The sequence below is a fragment of the Lutjanus erythropterus genome, chromosome 10, assembly GCF_056507025.1.
Source record: "Lutjanus erythropterus isolate fLutEry1 chromosome 10, fLutEry1.hap2, whole genome shotgun sequence".
In the NCBI taxonomy this organism is placed as follows: domain Eukaryota; kingdom Metazoa; phylum Chordata; class Actinopteri; order Lutjaniformes; family Lutjanidae; genus Lutjanus; species Lutjanus erythropterus.
In genome coordinates this window covers 33,797,167-33,820,745 of record NC_139326.1, presented here as the reverse complement: position 1 = coordinate 33,820,745, position 23,579 = coordinate 33,797,167, and the positions used below count along the sequence as shown (strand labels likewise).

General features: G+C 38.0%; 1 protein-coding gene across 1 annotated transcript in view; it reads right to left on the bottom strand.

Moving 5' to 3' along the window:
• The window catches only part of sema4c (sema domain, immunoglobulin domain (Ig), transmembrane domain (TM) and short cytoplasmic domain, (semaphorin) 4C), a 136,998-nt gene that overhangs the window by 27,059 nt on the left and 86,360 nt on the right, over nt 1-23,579 (bottom strand). Inside the window, exons 4-9 of the mRNA XM_084729103.1 lie at nt 17,305-17,459; nt 10,395-10,457; nt 6,290-6,388; nt 5,801-5,897; nt 4,067-4,186; nt 1,404-1,555 (exon numbers count right to left, since the gene is read on the bottom strand). Coding sequence (XP_084585229.1) covers nt 1,404-1,555; nt 4,067-4,186; nt 5,801-5,897; nt 6,290-6,388; nt 10,395-10,457; nt 17,305-17,459 — 686 coding nt within the window. The remainder of the gene's footprint in view (nt 1-1,403; nt 1,556-4,066; nt 4,187-5,800; nt 5,898-6,289; nt 6,389-10,394; nt 10,458-17,304; nt 17,460-23,579) is intronic.

Here is a 23,579-nt window from a genome sequence, read left to right as displayed (position 1 = left end):
ATGAGGGTTCATGACTTAAAGCTTTAAAGGCTCATATATGCCCCGTTACATACGAAAATAGACACGTCTGTTTCAAATGATGTAACTCTCACTGCCCACATACTTCCATGCATCCTTTACACGGACATAGATGTTAAGCGATATATCCATGAGAGGGCGGCTCTCAGAAGTTACTCCAAAGAAGAAGGAGATTCAGTAGTTTCTGACAACAACAAACATGGCGATGCTGTAACAATGTACCTCTTAAGAAGAAAAGCAAAAGTGGAGGCGGCGTTTAAGTCACTATAACTATCGACTACCATACTTGCCAACTTTGACACCTCAATAATAGGTAGGATTTCTATACCAAAAAAGAGAGAGAGACTTTGTTTCCTGCATTCTGGGAACTTATAAGGAATGAAAATGACAAAAAATAATATGTTCACTGCAACAGTATTTTTATGCTGACTATTTTTTTTTTATTTTAATAATTACAAAAGAATACAGAATAATTTGGCCCTCTAGCCTGCCCTAAAAGAAAATTGATGCAGCAGATTTTACAAAATACATGTCCCTTTCTTTTAAAGCTTTCCATAGGAACAGGAATCCTTTTTAAGATGTGTGGTTTGGTGTAGTTGTATTGCTGTCAAGGCGGAAAAAGTAGACTTGTAGGGCCATATATATATATATATATATATATATATATATATATATATAATATATATTGTTATATATTTATGTATATTATACCCAATGTCCAGTGTTAGTCAGGTTGTGAAAATAAAAAGTGGTGGTACTGCTCAGTTTCATCCGTATCTATAATCTCTCATGTTTCTATTAAGCATAAATGAGCCTTAAGTGGGACATTGGAATTGGACCTGTGTCTATGTGTCTAGAAAGTTGTGTGCTAGACAAAAAGAGGAGCAAGTGTTGTTGATCTGACCCGAAAATAAAGCGTGATTCTGTTAACTTTGCTGTAAGTTGACACCAGGCCATTCCAAGTGTGATTTATCAGCTTTATAGGTATATATATATTTCCTTCACATATATAGCTGTAAGACAGCTCTGCTTCTCTAGCTGCCTCCTTATATAGGCATCTTCTGTTGAAGTGTGTAAGCCCCAAACTGTTAGCGACTGCTGTCTCGCATTATTAAATGCTCAGAAACAGCTGCCAAAACAGCTGGAGAAAACAGAAACCAGCTGATTTGAAGCCAAGCTTGCATGAAACTATGATTTTGAAGTCAAAACCTGTTCTGGGCTCTCGAATCTGTCCCCGTGCATATTTAAAAAGACAGTCCAGATTGATTACTGCTTCATTTAGTTTGTGCTTCTTCCTCGGTTTTGTTATTAACAAACTTATGAATAAACTTAATAAACAGGAGACTGAATCAGATCTGATCAGTTTTGATTATCTGAAGAATTACCTTGCAGACGCGGGCCACCCTGGCCACAGTGAGCTCAGTGTCACAGTCCAGCTCCAGCGCCCGCTCGCTGAAGAAGAAGTAGATCTTGTCGTCATCGCCCTCTTTACTGCCGATGCTCTCCCTCACCAGGGCTGAACCCACAAAGTCTGGCTCTGCACACACACACACACACACACACACACATACACACACAGAGAAGAGTAGTATCAGAAAGAGTATTTACAGGCGATAGTAAAGACATACATCACAACCGAACAAATAGGCAGCCTCAGCCTGTAGGTGCATTTTGGACTGAATCACACACACACACACACACACAAGCTTGACACCTCTATCTCATTCCCCGCCGCCCGTTCCCACCTCTCTATTTTCTATCATCACTCTCTCTTTCGCCTCATCTCTCCTCCAGCCATTTCTCGCTCTCTGTCTCTCCAGTGCTCCCTATTAACGGTCCATTTTTGGTGTTTTGCACTTCCTCCTGTCCTTCCCGTCTTTCTCCACGTCTTTCTAGCCTATAACCAGTCCTCATTAGGTTGTGAATGATATGTTTTTTTTATTAAAAAAAAAAAAAGGCAGATACAGACATTTCTCCACTGAGGCTGCTGGGGGATTTAAATGCAACCATTTTTATGCAAAAGTAGTTCTTTCAAAAATCACAAGGATGCAGTTTTTCCCCTGACAGACTGTTCTTTTCAATATAATAGCCGAAAACTGTGTTTTAGGCCATCATGGGACAAAACTCTCTGCTGTAATCCAGTCCAATTAAACGTTTTTAGGCTGGTCAGAAGCTGCTTAAATTAACGTGAAGCCTCATTGGTCTATTTCTTATTAAAAGCTCTATATCTGCCTGAATGATAAACGCACATGTCGGTCCAAACCTCAGCCTCATCTGTATGTCCCTCCTTCCTCTCCCCTCCGCTCTCCATTCCCCTCACCTCCTCTCCCTCTATCTTTTCATCGCCAATCCTAATGTCTCTTCTTTCATCACCCATTTTCTTGCTGCGACTTCATCCTCTTCTCTCCCCTTCATTTGTCTCCAAGTGCCCCTCTCCTCCTTTCCCCACCTCCTCCACCCCCCAAAAGATAACGATCCTTCGCCGTAGACGAGTCCTGCGCTTCATTTCCTGCAACTCATTTCTCTTTCTCTTGTTCTTTTGCATGTTTCTGCCGCTTATTTTTTTTTTTTTATAAAACTCTGCTAAAAAGCAGATGGCTGCGTTATCATCCTCTAATGTGATTTATATTATTTGAATACATATTTAATTTGTCCCTGTCCCAGTATCTTGGAAAAAACTATTAAATCTGAACTGACGTAGAATATTGTAGTTTAATTCAGAACAAATATGAATGAAGAGATATTTTTACATCATTTTAAACTTCCATCTTATTTTATTTGGGGACACAAGTCTGTAACTGGCATTTCAATAAACCTCTCCCCAGCAGACTAAAGCTACCCATGGTATGTATGAAACTCTATTAATAGGGATACTGGAATATCTTCTTTTATCGCCCAAGTTTTTTACCCAAAATATGGTAGTATGTTTGGATGCATAGCACTTTCATCATCATGGGAAGAATACTTAATGACTTTTCTCATCATAGTGAGATGTCTTCATGGTAAAAATAATAAATACATTGGTTAATACTGTGAAACTGTCTCTTTGGTTAGGTTCAGGGTTCAAAACTACTTGGTTAGGTTTAGGAAAAGATCATGGTTTGGGTTGAAATAAGTATGTTAGGGGTGTAATGATTCACTCGTGCATCCGATGCACCAAATTTTCATAACGGACCAGTGTGGAATAAGTTTGGGTTTTATAAGAAATATAAGAAACACTGCTGCAGGTCATTTATGCAAAACATGTCTGACAGCAGAGTACAGAGACACGAGTCGGACCCACAGAGACGTCATGTCACTGTGAGAGCAGGTAACACGGAGCATCACTGTTCCTCCACACTAATCAAAACCACAGCACTCTTCATATGAAACAGAGCAGCACATCATCTTACTGCAGAAATACTAATATTTTAAACAGTTTTAAGTTCATTCACAGATTCTCATTTAGGCTACAGGATCTCGAATCATATCGTGGCAGTACTGAATCATATCGAACTGAATCATTGGCCATTTAAAAATGTCTAAAATATATCATATTGTTGAATGTGTATTGTGATACGTATCGAGTCGGTCTCAGTCAGTGAGATACACACCCGTATTAATTACATTGGTTAAGATATGTATGTAAATTTGTGATACCCGGGTGTGTATTTATGGAAGAACGGGCCTTTGGGGCAGTGGACATTTCAGAATAACAGTGTTTTCAGTGTAATGGTCTGTTTGACAAATGGGCTTCTGGTCTAAAGTGACATTTATCTGACTATTGGGTTACAGAATAATGGGCTGTCAGAACAACGCATGGCACTCTGTAATACTTGGGATATTCATCTAATCTGAACAGTGCTGCCCATTATTTCAAATCCATCACAAACATTTTGAATTTGGGGATTTTTAGCAAATAACTAGACAAATACAAATATGAAGATTGACCAAAATTGAAAAGAAAAGTCCCCCCACCTGCCCCGTTTCCCCTCCCTGTCTCTTCCAGCTGGCAAGTTGAGCACTTTTTTTTTCTCCTCGTCTTTCTCATGTCCTCTGTTTCACTTACCGTTGAGCCAGGCAGGCAAGTATTCGCTCTTCATGCTATAGTGCTGTTGGCCCAGGTTCCTCAGAATGACTGGCTCTGTACCCAGGAAGTTGTTGAGCGTTGCTGAGTACAGCTCCTTATCTGTAGCAACAAAATGCAAGCTTTAGTTTAATTCTGTTTTTCAGCCACAATTGTACAGGCTCACAATGAGAGAAGGTCAGTGGTTCAGCGGGGAGACACAAAAAGAGAATGAGAGAATGGGCGCCTGTGGGCTCAGTGAATCTAGCTGTTCATACTGAAGTGAATGCGGCATGCAAAGTTGAATTGGACTTCTGTACTCTCAGTGCAATCGTACGGCTACAAAACAGATGGGAAATGCTGCGAGAGCGGTTTGTGGAGATTTGATGGACATTTTATGCTTCTGTTAGAGCTGTAAAAAACATGGTGCTATTCACTTTAATACTCAGACTGCTGAGAAGGAACAACAGGAGCTGAGTGTGTGAATGTCAGTGGCTAATCATGAATTTTTGGTTTAAAATTTATGCCATCATTACACCAATAGAGTGCTGCATGGATGACTTGGAAGTCAGCATCACTCTAGTTTCCTCCACAAAAAGCCAATTATCTACTGGAAACTCTTATATTTTCAACATGAAACCCAGCAATGTTGTTTGCTCTGAATTTTTATGATTGAATTGTCATCTGTGGGCAGGACAGATGAGATTTGAGTGATTAGCATAATGATGTAATTATTTGGCAAAAATAGCTAGAATTTTTCTTAGATCGAAGAGTTTAGGTTGTGATATCCAGAAATCCCGAAGCCCTGAATGTCTCATAAAGTTAGCCTTTAACCTAGCTAATGTTAGCTTGTAGCTGTTTTTTAGCATAGCTAGTCTTTTCATTAGCATATTACTGCTAGCACAGTAACATAATAGTAACAGCATACTAATAAAAAACAAAAAAGTCTCATAATGCTCTTTTATTCATTAAACATTGTGTCGTTAATGATTAATATGCTAATATTCATTCAGAGGGAACCAGAAATGCTAATATGCTAACTAATTTTCAAATTTTTGGACTCATGGATGAGAGAAGCCATATTTCACATCACTGTTCCAAACAAGCACTGTAAAAGTGTCCATTCAGTACGTGTGTCTTAGTGATGGCATAAGTTTTTACTGTGAAAAAATATGACTAAAGCATAAAACACCTGCTTTTTGAATGGAGTTTGGTTCAACAACACTAAAACAGCAAAAAAAAAAAGTGTCATAATGATATATAAAAAGTGACAGATGTCTAAAATACATTGTCTGAAGACAATAAAGTAGTTGTATGTCAGGTTCATCCACTATGATAGAGGGAGACTGAAGAGACCCTTATTTCTTTATACTGACTGTTGATCAGTAAAGACATATAATAATTGTTCACCTGATTGGCCACAGGATTTGGGCCCCTAATAGCTAAACAGTGATGTGGTTTTCTTATTTTATGTGTTTGAATTGGCAAAGACCAAAGAAGTTGTATTGACTGCCAGACAAATTAGAGTGGTTGTTTTCACTCAAAAAGACGTGGGGTATAACGTAGGAGCGAAGTACGCAGATGGGTTGCTCTCATCCATTCGATAATAAAACATAAATTTTTTATTTTAAAAAGTTAGTATTGCCTGTATATGTAGTACATGCAAACATGCATGCATTTGCATAAAGCAAAGTACAGTATGTGCTCACAGTAACACACACACACACATTTACTCACCCACTATCAGGCCAGTATGCCCCTTGGCAGGGTCGTATGGACATTTACCCTTCCCATCTTCCAGGTCTGCAGTGTTGAGGGTAAAATACTCCATGTTCTGCAAGTACACACATACACATACACACAAGCAAAGACACACAAAATGAGGAACACAGGTGGCTCGTAGTCAGTGTGTATTATGACCTACATGACACTGCTGCAAGCTCTGTCTGTCCATTACAAGAACCATAGCTTCGCCTCTCACCATGTTGTCCTATCGGATCAGCGTCACATATATGCACACACACACTATCATACACACACACACACACACTAGCGTTCACACATCCAGCAAACCCAGCGCGAGATATTTTTTTTTCCATTGAATTTATTTTTATTTTGTCACACAGCGGTCTTAGCTTGAGGTCAGATGGACATCTCAAGTTGACACCTGTCAGCGCCAGCTCGCTATAACTCCCTATCGAGGGAAACACACGAATGCGTACTTACCACATAGGTGCATTTGGGCTGGAAGGCGTAGGTGCCGCAGGTGTAGAGGTGCGTGTGGTTGTAGCTCTGCAGGAAACGGATGTAGTTGAAGCACTCGGTCTGTGAAGGAGAGAGCAGGGACTGTTAGAATGCTTAATGTGGGAATCAGTGCTGAAGCCTGATCCACCATGAAGACCTTCAGTGTGCTCACACATCCTCTGATATTTAGTTTTACTCTCTTTTAAATCCTCATTCACCTCAAATACCTCAATAACCTTGACACTAGATCATGTTTGCTGATAATATCCTTTTATTAAAAATGTGTGAAATCAATTTGCCAGATATTTACTAGAAAGATTTCTCAGCTATGCCACTTTTCTTATCTTCTTGGGTGTATAAATGGGTAAACTTAAGAGGAATAGTTTGGTTTATGTGATGTATGATTACATGAGGTACTTATCCATAGTTAGTGTATTAGGTACAATAAATGTCAGCTGGCGTGTACCCAGTTTTCAGAACAGGTATTTTAGCCACCTAAAAAAAAATCTGTCATTTTAAATTATTCTATATGTAGAATATTTTCACTGCTTTTCTTTGCTGTCAGAAAGCCATTTCTGATGGGAAACTGCCACGATATGAGCCAAATATGACTCCCCAGATCAACCAAACTCCATTGGCAAAATCAGTAATTTTGCTTCACAGAACATGGGAGCATTAATTTACAACTGCCTCCACATGTTAGTTAGTTTGAGTTATTGTGTGACTTCCATGAATCCGAACTACCTTTTAAAATTACAGAAGTCACACAATAACACAAACAAACAAGGCGGCGGTAGACCAGAACTTCCTGCGTTCTGTAAGGTAAAATTACTGATGTTTCCTATGGCGTTTGGTTGTTTTGGAGAGAGCAATACTTGGCTTGTATAATGATGGTTTGTCTAACAGCAAAGTAAAATGGTGGAACTTTTAAAAATATAATGGACGCTTAAACTAATGTTGACATTTTGTACATTGCTTAGCTTCCATGCTGGTACTCATTTCTGCTTCTCTGAACTGTCCCTTTAAGATACTGAACATTTGCAGCCTACGAGAACAGCACCTTTCTCTTATCTGTTTTGTGTATGATGTCAGTCAAAGTAAACACTGTTAAGCACGTGTTCAGTCTGCTACTGAGGACATCACTTAATAGAAGATGCACTGATGCAACCGCATTATCTAAGTAACCTTTAAACTGCACAAAAAAGTGACAGATTGTTTCCATTCGAGGAATATGTGTGTAATTAACAGTATAATATATGCAGTGTTTTATGGGAAGTGGCCTTTAATGTCTGCACTGTGATGAACAATAAAGCTCTTTGAATGGAATTGGAAACAGATGCTCACACATGATGCTAGAGGAATGAATAATTCAGTGCATCCAGTTGATGTTGCCATTGCAGCAGCACAACAGTATCTGTATCTCACGGCTGTAATGTGAGCAAAATGTTTTCTTTAAAATTCATTTTTACAGTTCCTGCAATCAGGGAGCATAATCAGGATGAGATCTGCCTGGCAGACGGCCTCATTCAAGCCACCAACTACAACATTATATAAAAAAGACTAATCATTAAATATAACGACGGGCAGTGTAAACACCATATGGTTATTCTTGCAATAGTACGCCAATTCCTGTCATATATATAACCATAAGTAAACATTCACAGCTATTGCAGTTACTGGACCGAAGTAGCTGCGTAGAATAAAGGTACTTTTGGTATTATTTTTGACTAAATGCACCCTGATCACAAGCCATCGCACTGTATTTTAAGAAACACACCAAAAACAGATAACCATCAATTATCAGAAGGTGAATTTTGCATACACATTAAGTTTTAATAACCGTTTGAAAACACTGGAGTATTTTTAAAACTGCTGTTATACTAATTTCTCAACGTGTTTTTCTTTGGAGTCAATTTTAGTTTAAGTAGTGTTGCTACTACTGCACTCCAGTGAACTATTTTCCTTTCAGTTGGAAACCACATCAAAAGTTAGTGTTGTGCACTGAGAGAAGTTTTAGCTCCATTTCCAGAAGCTGTGTGTTTCTATAAAATATTAAACGAGGCTTCTTGCAGATGTACAGTACATTATGCTGCCTTAGCAGTGAAGTTCTTGCTGAGACTGAAGTACGAAGCTTTGTTTACAAATGTAGTAAAACTAATGGGTGACTGGATGATCATAAGCACGGACAATGTATGAATTAATGCTGACTTACAAAGAGTCCCTCCCATGTTGAATATTATCATAGACTGTTTGTAAAAAATGGAACATCATTATGAGATTTGTTAATTGTTTTCTTTCTTCCTCATTGAAAAATGCTTCTCCGACTCTGGTACATCATTTGTACGTTGTTATAAGATTTTCTTGCTGAGATTTAAATGAAAAGATTGATACCACTTTCATGTTTATCTGCTGAAGTCTTTTTAGTCATTTTCAATCACATCTCTGGTGATGTTGTGCACCTGTTTAATTCTGTGTGCCAAAAACAAACATAAAAAAAAGGCATTTTGTTCTTAAATCAAAATCCAATCATGTTTTCTTCCCATAAAACAAAATATGATGTGTGTTTATGTAGACCTGAACCAACCAATTTTAAACTAATAAAATGATCATCAATCAAACTTTTTACTGAGCTAAAATTCATTCTTAGCTTGGCAGTACGATGGTACATCAGGCTATGACACGATAACACACCCAGTTTTCAATGTTCAAGTCATATTCCTCCCAAGGTTATGTCCCGTCTGCCTATCCTACTTCATTTGTTTTGATATTATAGACCCTCAAAATGCTGTTAAATATAACGAACAGTGAACACTCAGATCAAATCACACTCAAATCTGGAGCTTAGTAATTAAACACAGTATATATTTGTTTAACTCATACAAAAACAAATTTTACACGCGTTATGTCATGGACTGGTCTTGTCCTTGAATTGCCTTGTGTATGAATGAAAGAAGAAGAAGAAATATCACCTGTAAAACCTCAACTTGTTTCTTTTACACTTTGGTGGACAGAGACAGACGAGCTGTTACCTCCTGTCACCAGGCAACTAAGCTAAGCTAAACCAACCAGGCTGTAACTTCACTGTGAGACAAGATAGGAAGGTAGGAAATAACATGGGGAGGAATTTGGTTTGAATGTTGAAAAGCGGGTGTCATATCATGCTGTTGCTAGCTAGCTAATGAATCTTAGCTCTGTGCCACTAAAAGCTGAAGATTGATTGATTGGTGGATATCATGATATTGGTAATTGAAAATGGTTGGTTCAAACCCATGAAGAAAACTTGACTTGATTTAGATATAAGAATACAAAAAATTGAATCTTTTTGAAATTTGTTTCTGATATATATTGTCATATTTGTGCACAATAGAATAGGAGTTATCTAAATGGGTTAAAAAATTTGCATTTTTCATTTAATCTCAGCTTTAATGATAGACACAAGTAGTATTGACCTTATCTAATGTTAGCTCTCTGCTAATATTTTCCTAAAAGTATATTTATTCTGCCAATGGTAAAGCCAATGTAAAGCTACATATATATAAAAATAGCTTAATGTATGATGCATAAACAAAGTGTTAATCGGTAAACACACTACATCATTCCTCAGACTAACAGCAGGGAAAGAAATTCCTTAAGAAACGATGTTGAGCTGCGCTTGATACAAGGTAATGATGTATTAACAAAGGAGCTCTTATTTCTATTCAGTTTTATTCTTTTTTATTGTGCTGCATTGTATTTAGTGTTACTGGAGTCAAAAAGCCTCAGCGTCAGTCTTTTTCACATATGAGATTCTTTCTCGTCCTGCACTTCACTTTTTGTTGCTCAAGACAAAACACTTCCTGAATCGAACCACCTTAAAAGTTGCTGATGCTGACCCTGTCTGGGAGATGCACTGTGTGCTAATGTAATGACTGGAAGGTTTCCAGTTTGAAACCCCACACTGACTTGACAAAATGTAATTGAGCAGAGTGAAGTGAGTAATGTTGCTCTAATAAACTACTGTGTTAAGAAAAATTACTGCCACGGTGCCGCTGAGCACGGCAGGTAACCCCAGCAACCCTCGCACTCCGTCAGCTGGAATCCATCTCACCTGGTTGCTCTTCCCCTTGGCAACACACTCTCTCTTCTTATCCTGCGGAGCCGGCCAGTCGATCTGGAGAAAAGAAAGAGGCGGATATAATGCGGGAAACATGTCATCTCCAGGAACGATGTTTTCTGCTTTTGGCAGCAAGAATGTATCAATATACCATTTTCATCCCTTGGCATAGACCATGAAAACATTATTCACACTGTAAATAGACATGTAAATGACATCACCTCATTTCTTTTTAATGGTGCACATCGTGGCAAAAAAACTTTCACACTTTCCTTGTTTCCATTTTGCTGAACTCGATCTGAAGACTCTGCACTTTTGACCACTAGCTGCTGTAACTATGGCAACAACCACAGATTCACAAAAACACTTCATCTTACAAGTGTATTTTGGTAATGAAAAAATGTACACTTTCTGTAGATAACAGGCACACTATGAGAGATGGTGCACACTTTCTTTTATCCTCCAAAGAATTATAAAGTGGGTGAAACTAAAACTAAAACTGACTGTCCAACTTACTGACGATGAGTGTAAAGTAATGGGTGGCAATCTGGGAAGACCTGAGGCACTCTGATAATATATTTAAACATCCTTTATTAAATCATGGATGTGCCAGCATGTTTTGACTCCACCACGTCTTCGTCAGGGCGTTGAGGGAACAATAAGGCACTGGTGTTGTATTTAAAACTACAACAACAACAACAAAAACTAATTAGGAGGTCATGTGACCTAGTCGACCCAACACTGCCAAACATACAAAAAGTGTCAACTCATACTATACAAGCAAAACCCATGGATCATTCCAGACCGCCATCTATTACTTTACACTTTTATCATCAGTAAGTTGTACAGTTTTAGTTTTATTTCCATCTATTTTTTTTTGGCCCCATCCTTGAAGAGCACCTGATTTTTTCATCTTTTGCATTGCCATTACTACTTTTCTGACCCTGCGCAGCACTCCCCATTTTTTCTTCATAGGTACAAAGTGCTTTCTGAATAATCAGAGTATAGTTTTACACAGTTTAGTCAGTAAAAATGGTCCAAGGATGGAGCTGCCCAGGGTAAAAGCTCCACCGCAGAGACCAGGTTCAGTCCCTGGCAGCGGTGCTTATTTGGCCCCAACAAATGCACTGTTAGTGGTAGGTATGCCGGCAAAAGCCCCTAATGATTGCACCATTGTTTGAAGGATCAAAGACAGACTGGCAGCAAAGTGCCCCATAATGTACTTGTAGAAGGCACTACTGCACTGACAAGCTTTTGTCCTCCAAAAGACACAATTGTGCTGAAACACGTAGCATGGAAGCAAATAAAAAAAAGAAATGTGCATATTCTTCCACACTTCATGTCCACGCTTCCTTCAGCCGGTGCTATTTACGTAGTATTATTTACAGTAGCTGCTTTTTTTAATGACTGTGTGACACATGGCTGAACTTTGCTCCGTGGACAGAGGTCCAAAATATGAACTGTGTTTACTGAGAGGTTTCCACACCATTAGAAATAATTACACCGGTCATTACAGGCAGAGAGCTGCTGCAAATCCAGTATTAAACTCCAACTTACTTCACTTGTTTTAAACCAGCAGCAGTCAAACAATAGGTTACTGCCATATACTGTACTAGTAGGTAAACCACACTCATAATACTGACTTTAGTATCTTAATGATCTATATAAGTCAAGACACTACAGGTGAGGAGGGTAAAAACAGGGTTAATTGCTCACGTTGAGGCAATTATTTTTTTTTATTACATTTTATGTTTAAATGAGTGAGGCATTATCTGATTAGATATGCACTGATCTGCATTCATTTTTACATATATAGGAAAAAGTTTTCACAAGGGGAATGTTGAATATCTCTTTTTATCACACCATGAATCAGAAATATGCTTTTAGGAATAAAATGTTGTACAAATCAGCCTCTGAATGATATATGAATAATCCCCTCTATAAAAGCCTTCAGTATATAGATAGGAATAAAACTGGGAAGTTTGATATATGTGAGTGCTACTGAAGTAGAGAGTCTTGGCTCAGAGTATGAGAGAAAAAAATAGCCTTTAAAGTTTTGTATTGTAAAATCCCTACATTTTAGACTAAAAGTAAGACGCCACAAATGAATAAAACATGATCACAATGAAACTTCCCCAAGCGATTACCTACAGTAAGACAATTACGTTTAAATATGCTATATTTATGTATTTATTTTACATTTTTACATATTAGGGTCAAAGGTTCTCACAGAGATCACAAAATATCGTCAACATCCATGTTTTTAGGAGTAAAATGTTTTATAAATTAGGTTATGAATGATATGTACATGAATAAACCCCTCTGTAAGAAACTTCAGGATATAGATAATTTGCATACTTCTTTTTAAAATGACATATTAGGGCCAAAGGTTTTCACATAAGAATTTTGCATATTTCTTTTTATCACTCCAAATACTATCAACAGCAATAAAAAATTAATTAAAAAAAATAAAATTTTTACCATGTTTTTATGAGTAAAATCTTTTGGAAATTGAGCTGTAAATGATATTTGGACAAAGCCCTCAGTAAAAACCTGTAGAGTAAATATAGGTGTAAAACTGGACAGTGATGTATGTCAGGGCTACTGAAGATTTCTGGCTCAGTGTATGAGAGAAAAAAAAGTTTTGAAACTGTACATTTAAATATGCAAATGATTCATCATCTAATTACACATCAATTTGCACACATTTCCAGGACATAAACCTGAACTAAAATAAACACATAAATGTGTATTTTGGATGTTTTCCACTGATTTGAAAGAAGACGTTATGGGAGCAAAATCAACCAGTGCCTGAAAAAATGATGTTTTTGCCTATAGTGTACAGAATATCCACTTTTAAATCTTAATCATAATCCCCCTGCTCAACCGCAGAGATGATGGAGTTAAAATGTTTAACATTTAATAACTGAATTAATTGGATCGGCGGGAGTGAAACAGTACCTGTATGACCTCTGGTTTTAACTCATGCACTTTAGCTTTTACAGGAAGGTAAGACAAAATGAAGCATAGCAACACCAGCAGTTCATTGTTACGTCTTGTTCCCTGGAGACTCTCATTAGTCACTGGGGACTGTCTACGTTATTATCTTATTTTCTAATCCATTGCTCCACACGGATCAGGTACCGAACAATAAAATATCAGGCAGGAGTAAGTTGACAAGTAGTAGTAGCTCTCAGTGTTAATGACTAATGGCCCAGAAGACACATCTGCCAAAATAAATGTCCTCTGCCTCACATTAATGCACAATACTAATAATAAGCAACAGCTTTTAGACACATTTTTCAGCTCTCTTCACATTAGTGTCTTGCATCATGGAGTTTTAAATAGTCTGATTAATAGGTATCTTACATAGTCAGTGAAAAGATCTCAGACTTTGGAGATGAAGTACTGTTCCACAGCCTATTTGTTTCAGCTTTGTCAAAAAAAAAAAAAAAAAAAAAAAAAACTAGCTAGTTTATGTGTGATGTTTTGTCTCATACATGCAGATAATTCACTATAATGCACTTTGGCCATTAGCTCATGAAAAGAAGACCATAAATTCAACACTAGCTCTTAAGTAACTCAAAGTGTTGGTTGAAACTGTAATATAAAATACACTGATGGGCACTGTAAAAAAAAATAAAAAGTTATTTGTTTCAAATTAAAAAAGTTACTGTCCATGCCTCCTACTACTGACTGCTGCATTATTTTTGTTTTGCATTTTCCAATAAAAATCACAATTTATGCAAATTTTTTGCATAAATTCATTAAAAAAGAAAAAATTAAAAAAGTTACTGTCCATGCCTCCTACTACTGACTGCTGCATTATTTTTGTTTTGCATTTTCCAATAAAAATCACAATTTATGCAATTTTTTTGCATAAATTCCTTTGTCCTTTTAACTGACTTGTTTTATCTGCTTTCACAGAGAATCCGACTCGGTGGAGTAACTGTAGAAGAAGAATAACTTTAGAGAAATTGCTCATCTTATTGCTTATGGTCTGGTTTACTTATGTAGGTCATTGGCATTAAATTAAGATTTTATAACCAGTTAAAAACTCTTTGTAGTGGCTTTAAATTAATGGTAAAAAATAGTTGACTCCACTAAAGTCCAGGGTGTGTTTTACAGTGTAAAAATAAAATACATCTGTAGACCAAAGATAGGTGGATATGTGAATCAAATTTCATGTAATTTGAGTAACATTTGGAACATTTTGTACTTGTTAAAAAAAGGCTGAAGCAAGGAGAAAGTGCGATACTGCAGCAAATATATTCAAAATTGTATCAGTGGCGTTTTTTGGAGAGAACATAACTAAATAATGTAGAAGGAAGGAGGCAGTTCAGACAGAAATGAGAGCTGTGTATCAAAAAAAAAAAAAAAAAGTCAAAATCCTGAGAAAAATATCTCTAGAAGATGTTCACTCAGGAAAGGACAGACATGGCAGTAATGAATAAAGACAGCGAGGGAGACAGCAGCAGAGAAAGAAAAGAGTATCAGTTAGAGGAAGGAAGAGGGAGGAGGGGTGAGAGAATGATGGGCAGATGGTGACAGAGGGGATGGGCTATTCCCCCGTCCTCGTGCAGTCATTTCTCTGTGTTGGCTCCTTCCCTCTGCATTGCACACTGGGGGCCGACAACAGGTGGTCTTATCATTACTGTAAGACTCATAACCCTCACTCAAACAGCTTGCGCCTGTGTTGCGTGTGACAGTGTGTGTGTGTGTGCGTGTGTGTGCATCTAATAACTGCTCATTATGGCGGTAAATCAGATAACAATCCCCAAACCGCTGCAGGCTGCTCACTACGCATTCATTGGACTGCTGTAATTGTATTGATCGCAATATGGACCAATTATTGAGGGAGCAAAGCAAAACCAGATTGAGTCTCTGAGGCTTTCGCATTTCTCTATATGTGTAAGTGTGTGTGTATCAGGTCAAGTCAAGGGTATTTATGGGGCTCTTTGAACAAACAAGTTTGCCCCAGAGTGCTGCGCAGAAAAACAAGACACACAAATTAAAACAAGGACGATAAAAAAGCATGATTGAATAAGTGCATCATAAACTCAGAGATACAGGACCATATCTGTAAGTGTATGTGTGTGTGTGAGAGAGCCTGTTTACTCCCACATATTCACAATGATTTGTGCTGATAAAAGAAACACTGGAGCCAATAACCACACATATTACGATCTTAATATCTGGCAGCTTACTCGCACTATTACTGTTGGAGGCTTTTAGCAACAGATAACATAAATAACTTCCAAATAAACTAATAACTTTGTCATAAAATATCTGAACTGAGTCCAAAATACATAAAAACTGATAATGTAAAAATCTCTTTCCTGATTAGCAGGTTATTAATCCACAGGGTTAATTTATAGGCCATTTTACAACGCATGATGGGAATAATAATGAGATGCTGGGTGTAGTTCTCTTAATGCTGAAAAATATATACAGTAAATGGGTGAATAAATAATAAATCATAAGATAAAAACTATTTTTTGTGGTGGAATGCTGAGGGTGGATTTAGGTGTCTGATGCAGTCTGAGGAAAGACGCTGTGGACAGGCTGTGACTGGGGTGGGCTGCCTTTTAGTGTTTTTTTTTTTCTCATTAAATTATAAGAAATGTAAGTTTATTTGTGACAATACATTTATCTAAAGAAAAACTCTCCTTCTGCTTCTTTTTAACTGGCTAATGTACAACTCACTGTAACTTTAAGAACAACTTTATAGAAACATTTTCTCACGGATGGTCTTGTTAGGTCATATACAGGCATCAGCATTGAACTTAATAACCAGTTAAAAACTCCTTGTAGTCGGTTTAAATAAATTTGAATAGATAAAATGTTCATATTCTGTTAAGTTTATGAGAAAAGATTAGTTGATTTCACTAAATTACCATATGAGTTTTTATAGTATAGGCCTACATGCTTTTCTCTGGTTAAATAAAATGGTGTAACACTTGTGGTTTTTGGTTCAGCCTCTTAAAAAACAATGTATTAAACACAAAAACTACACATGGGTCAAACCAAAAGCACGGCTGTTTTCTGCTTTGGAAAAGCTGACACACTGGAGGGTTCGTAGCTAACAGCGGCAATTAATAAATTTATATTTATTATATTTTTGACCCTTCAAGGAGCGCACTTTAATACATTTTGAAAAGGTATTAAATTGCTTGACAGTTCGTACATTATTAGCTTCTACAAGGCCTGAAGATTTAATAAAAGAAGTACAAGCCAGACCAATAAAATACTAAACAACTAGCATGACTCAGTCGACTTTATTATGGTCTTATTTGGCTCTTTGATTATCTGCCAAATTTTTTTGCGTGTGTGTGCGCTCGCAAATGTCCTTGAGTCCAAAATGAGCAACAAAGAGAACAAAATAAGGTCATTCTGGATGTTAATAGGCAGCAAAGAAGTGTGGCAGAGGCAGAGATTGTGCTTCTTTCCTTGTTTTCTCTCCTCTCCTGCGTATCCAAGCTGAACCTCTGTAATATTTAAGCCTTTCTATGATAATTATATCGCAGTTAATATCATAATTGAATTCTGTGTATTTAAATGGAGTATTTGAAATGCATGTTTATCTCTGCAGTAGCTCAGTAATCAGGCCGTGTGGAGGAAATGGTGCTTTTTGTTCTTGAACTGTCCATCATGAAACTCTGTGATATAAAATCTTATGTGTTATCATTTAATTTCTCGCATTTCTACAAAAGCCTTTCAGAATGTGTGGGTGGCTGCAGTGACTGTTAGTCAGACACCGTTGTGAGAATATAATTGTTTTTCTTGAAATCCTTCCTCTCCAATATTGAACTATTGCACATTTTAATCCCCTTGAGTGCTAGAAAATAAAGCCTTTAAAACGTGTGTCACTGTGTGTGTGTGTGTGTGTTTACGTGTGTGTTACCTGTGGCCGTAGCTGTTTGCTGATGTCGTTGGGGTCCAGGGCGAACAACGCCTCCCGTGCTCCGACGTACAGAACCCTCTCGTGGTCGGGCAGAGTGAGCATGCTGTAGTTGAACACTCCCTGAACGCTGAACCTCGCCATGCTGTCCAACACATCTGGATGAAGACACACACACACACACACGTCTCGTTACATCACTGATATAATATAATACAAACAGTAGCTGCAAAATAGCTCATCTTTCCTTCCTTTCAGCTGCTGTGTTGACAGATGACCGGATAAAACCCGAGAAGAACATTTCACACCTCCCTTGTTGAAATTTTGTTGATGTCTCAGCTTATTCACACCACCCAGCCTCGCCCACTCCACCACCTATAGCCTAATGTCACGCATTCTGTTAATACCGTGCATGGTACATCTCACCCACAGCTTTGCTTTTCATCAGGAACCGTGTGTCGTGTTGCACAATTTTCAGATTTTCCTGCACATTTTAACCTCATGAACTTCAGCCACCTCGGCTAATCTACCTGTCAAGACTTCTGCAATCCATTATCTAGTTTCTAGCTCTGTTTAATCCTCAAAGCCGCTCCAATCAACCGTTTGTATTAAAAAAAAAAGACTGTGTAATGTGAAAGAGGTCACTCAAAGAGACAAATCAACATAAGATCGCCACACTTTTTGAGTTCCCTTCAGCTCTACAGAGCATTTTAGCATCTTTCAGCTCATTGTTTTGGTTTTATGGCCTGCAACAACCTGATCCACTGTCTACAACACTGCAAATCAAAAAGAATGCACCACCCTTAACTTACCTTAACTTGCCCCGTGCACTCCAAGACAGGCCTACTATCGTTTTACTTATTTCACCCATGATATACAAGATATTCAGGATAAACAAATCAAAACCATTTCTAATGGGTCAGAGAATCCTCACTTGTAGGATGGTAAATGCACAGTAAGTAGGGCCACAGTTTAAAGGTGGGTGGACGGCTACTGTGCCATTCGCTTTCATCAAGTTTGTTAGCCAGCTGGCTTGCATTTGCGCTGATCTAGCATAACAACTTGGATAGCTTATTTCAGTTCAGTGACTAATGCTGATGCTGACACGTCATTTCACAAGAAAAAGTTAGAAAAGAAAATTCTATCTAATTATAGTTGGCTCTTTCGCACATCTGATTTGTTCTCTTACCACAGCCAGTGAGTGACAGAAGCACCATTTCTAAATGCACACACATACTTTACTGGCTTAATCTGACCTGACCAGTAGGTTTTCATGTAAGGTGAAATCTCACTTTGATTCATTAATAACTAGCCAGGAAAGAAAAGGTGGCAGTTGAATATAGCATTTAGCAGATAAAGAACATTTCCTTCAGTAGATGATGGAAAATAAAAACTAACAGCTAAAAGGAGAATGAATATTGGACTTAAATTTGTAAGGTAGCCAAAAAACATGAAGTAAATGGAATGCTAATGTTTGTGTGTGTAATTTGTCATATCTGCTTTATAAAGGTGATAATTCGACATTCTTGTGTTTACAGCTTGTTGCACTGCCCCCCAAAAATGCAGGGTTAAAAACAATACTTGCTGGAATATTCGTTATTAGTTTATAGTGTTTTCCAGACCAGCAGACAGTGGAACTATTACTTTCTCATTTCATTTTAAGCTTATGAAACAGTCTCAATCTAACAGTGATGTCTCTATATGACTTACTTAAGTAAACACACCCTTTGTGAGAAAATCAGTTATTTCTGCATGGTTATTTGTAATGCCTGCCAGTGGGTCAGTTTCTCCTTAAATCAGATGAAAAAAGCAAAAAAAAGTTTGCATTTTCACAGGCAAAGTTACAGTGAGTAGTATGTAAGACAGTTAAAAAGAAGCTTTTTATTCAGATTTATTTCTTTTTATTTTTGATGTTATATTCTGTGGTTATGGCAGTGGAAATACTACCACGTTTGTCCTCAATCAACAAAATAGAAAAGTTCCTTGTAGTAGCTTTAAGTGGCCAGACCTCATGTCCTCAACCGCCAGACTGAAGTACCACAGTGTGTTTACAGTCTTCCACAATTTATACACACTGAGAAATTGTCCTCCATTTTATGAATAAACACTTCAAATAAACAGCGACAATGAGTGTAACATCAACACGACATAAACATAACTGAAGCTATGAAAAAAAACAAAAAAAAGCTGCTCTCACGGTTATAACTCATCAGCTCATAATTAGTTTGCTGAGACTAACCACAGTATCTGGCTTCACGATCTGTTGTAAACTCTTCCTGCAGGATGGAACTCTGCGCTGAGAGCTTCCCAAGCTCTGTATTTACTTTAAAAACCTCGAGCACAAGCCAACGTCTTGAGGGCCAGTATGATAAGTTCCAGATCTGCATGTCAGAAGTGAGATAAGGTGCTCGTCTATTTAGAAAAGCTGCGCAAATAAACAAGAAGCAATGATGCTCTCGCCCCATACCAGCCCTTGTTTAGATGAAGAGTGCAGGGGTCATTACATTACAGCCAGCGGTTATGAATCTAACGGCAGAGTGAAGGCAGCATCTAGAGCTTTTAAAGTACAGTGATGAATACAGATGATATCACCCTCATCTTGGACTGATAAAAAAGCTGCACAATCTGCAGAATCACTTTTTTTCATCTATAAAAGAAACCGAGCCTTCGACAGCTTCAATCAGCCAAAGCTTTAAAGCGAGTTTTAAAAGTGAAGCAGATGCCAGGAGGTTTGCATTCATACACTTGTTCAATACAAATACCATTAAGACTGGTAATTTTCAAATTGAGAAAATCAGCTAATCTTGTTTTGCAACCTAAATTGTGTTTTGCCTCAATTTAACGCAGCCGTTAGATAATGATTGTTAAAAGACTCGTACACTCTGCCGGCATTAAGAAGAGAAGCTTAATCTGGGCTAGACTGAGCACCTACACACCACAATGCAGGGATTTAAAGCCAGACCATGAGGCATTATTGGGGAATGGAAAATGAGACAACGTGGACAGAATGCAGAGTTTAAGATTGCTTATAAATGCTCACTAATAATGGGAGTAAATCTGCAGGTGTGATTAGATGGTTCATTATCAGGGCTGCACATCCAGATGCCAATTGCATTTTAATACAACCCCTAAATGAGGCCTTTTCTTCTCATTAAGCTATCGCTCACAGTATTAAGAGAATATTAGCCTCCTTGTAAACCAGAGATGGGACCTGGAGATGCCACAGTCCACTTCTTTTAGTTCCAATCCTGTTCTGATATCAGAATTTGGTTGCTGATACCAATAATATACCAATTCCAGACCTTGTTTTTCTGTATCGTAATTTTTCTAATTATTGGTCTTATGTGTTATATGAGGCTCAAACTGAAAGTTTCGTGGTGAAAACTTCTGCGTTGGTCGATGCTGATGGACTGTATTTGGTCATTCTCCAGAGCCTAAGACTTGTGGAATGGCGTCTTCCAACCATTGTGGGGCGCTGTGGGATTTTGGCTTTGTGACATTCACGTGCTGCAGATAGTGCTGAGAGATGGCCCTTGTTTCCCATGATGCATTGCTAAGAGTTTCTTGAGTTTGCTATTTTATGTTCTAAAATGCACATATTACTTTTTGTTGGTGTTTGTAATGTGTTTGTTCAGAACATAGCGGTTTATTTTTATCTAAGTAATTATTGTTTTGTGCTGCTGTATTGCTCCTTTAAGACGTGTTTCCCCTAACTTTAGTGCTCAAGTTTAAGATGACCTAAAGTATGATGTTAATCTCTTAGTTGCACTGTGTAGCACATTATTTATAAATATATAACACATCGGTCTGCAGAATTTAGATCGAAACATGGATCTGTGACGTATCTGATATCTGAAAAGTGAAATATGTCAATATCTTCCCCCTCCCCCCAACAAAATATTATACATGATATTCACGATAAGAATAATAATGATAAGGAAAACAAAGTCTCCAATTTCAGATATTCGAATTGGTTTGGAACTAAAAAAAAGTGAATCAGTGCATCTCTATTGTAAACTAAATTATACTAAATTATAGTTTGGTAAAACCTGCCAAAAAGGCGACTGACCGCTTTCTTATTGCCAGTAGATGAGTTTGCCTTTATGTTTTTTTCTCATGGGTGCTGGAAAGCCAAGACTCAGCTCATGTGTGCAGGAGAACAGAGAAAAACAGGGTTTTAATAGTTTACGTATGTTCATCTCTCAGTACTTTTGTAGCTGCTAACTGAATTTCTGTGGTTTGAAGTTTAGTCCCATTCCTGTGTCGCTGTTTTGACTTCCAAGTTTCGGCTTTATTTTACAGTTTTATGCTTACTTTCAGTTGATAGGAGTGATGTTAGGTTTACTGATGATGAAAACCCAACATCTCCTGATTATGCTTCTTCATAACAAAAGCTAATAACAAAACACACACACCGTCAAGCAGGTACAAACTCCGCTGTGCTGGCTGAATCAAACCGAATCAAGCCAAGCAGCACATGTGTATGAAAAAGGAGGAAAAGGAGTGAATATTTACAGACATCTTCATTGTCTACACAGGAAAATGGGTGAAAATAGCGTGTCTACCCAGGTGTCATGTTTCCATCGTTGCCCGATTGGAGATAAAGTCGATGAAAACCCATGACTACTAAAGAGTCATTTGTCCCGCTGAAGACAAAAGCCAGATGTTAGTGGGTGTTAGTGAGTTTTTGTCTAGTGTAAAATGGGCTTTATTGATAAAATAGCTGGATCGATGTGTTTTATCTCAGGACTGTCTCATTTGTTTAAGGATTGCCCATATCTTTTGGGTTGTTCCTCATTTTGCTGCTCGCGCACTGACACAAACAATCTCCAGAAGATTATGAGAAAATCACAAAATGTTCTCTCCACGGTCCCATCTGTGGGGCGTGCTGAAAAACCAGAGCCGACTTTTTTCATCAAAATTTTAAAAAGATGCACCCACTGTTTTGCTGTTCGCTGTCTCACAAACACACATATAAACACACCCAAACACACACACACACACACACACACACACACACACACACACACACACACACACACACACACACACACACACACACACCATTCAAATCTCCTGACTAGCATACAGACAAACTAGTGGTGCAGAGCAGATGAGAAAGCAAGACAGAGACAGCAGGAACGAGAGAAAGGATGGTGTTTAGTTTTCATTATCCACACTCTTGTTGCTTGTAGTGTCACCTTGTTCTCCTTCTCTTCTTCCTCCTCTTCTTCTTTCTCACTTTATCTGGGGCTGATAGTACGAGTGCAAAACGCAAAGAGACGACAGCCCGCGCCGCACGTAATGCGATCTCATAAATTGAATAAGAATATTTCTCTTTTTTGTTTTCTACAGCATGAATATTTTCACTTCTTTCGACGTTTTTCCCGACTGAAAATAGCAGCTGAAATCCAGGGAGGGAACAGCAGGAACTGGTGTGATTTATGGTGTGACTAACTGCTCATGTGACGCTGTGGCCTAGTTGGGACTAAATAGACTTATATACACGGAGCACGCTGTACTGGATGAAGGGGCTGTGTGTGTGTGTGTGTGTGTGTGTGTGTATGTGGGTGAAACAAAAGATGGGAAGGATAAAAAAGTGAGGCTTGTTACTGAAACCTTGATGGTGTAACTATTTAAGTGTTAAGACGCCCTTGATGTTCCTGAACTGTTTTTCGCAGAAGGTCAGCTTTAGTTCTTGGAAGATTTTGTTTTTGTTGCTACAAATACAAGGTGATCCCTTTCTACACTTGCTGCATATGAAGTGATGCCTTTTCTTTTCACAGCCTTTGCAGTGAGTTCAATCACATCAAAGACACCGACCATTTTACACCAAATATGACGAGGACATCAAGAAAACAATCCTGAAAGTGCTCAGAACAATGGAAAGTAAGAAGATCCTCAGTGACATGACACCTGGGTAAACCACATCTGCTAATGAAGACCATGTGACACGGACAAAAGCTCCAGCAGAGTAAGTGGACCTGAAGTGGAAATTGCCTCGTCTAGATTTGTCCAGCAAGACAATTTCAAAGTGCCATCCATATGTTTATATATCACTGTAGAGTATTCATATAATTAACTAGCAAGGCTGCATACAGAGAAGCTTAATACTGAGCTTTTATTTCACATGCATCATTTATTACGTTTCCCTTAAGAGCATTATGTTTTTACTTTTATGGTCAACAACAACATTTACTGCTATGTAACACTGAAAATGTGTCTTTCTGTCTTCTGTTTTTTTTTTTTTTTTTGCTCTGCAAAAGTAGACACTCCAA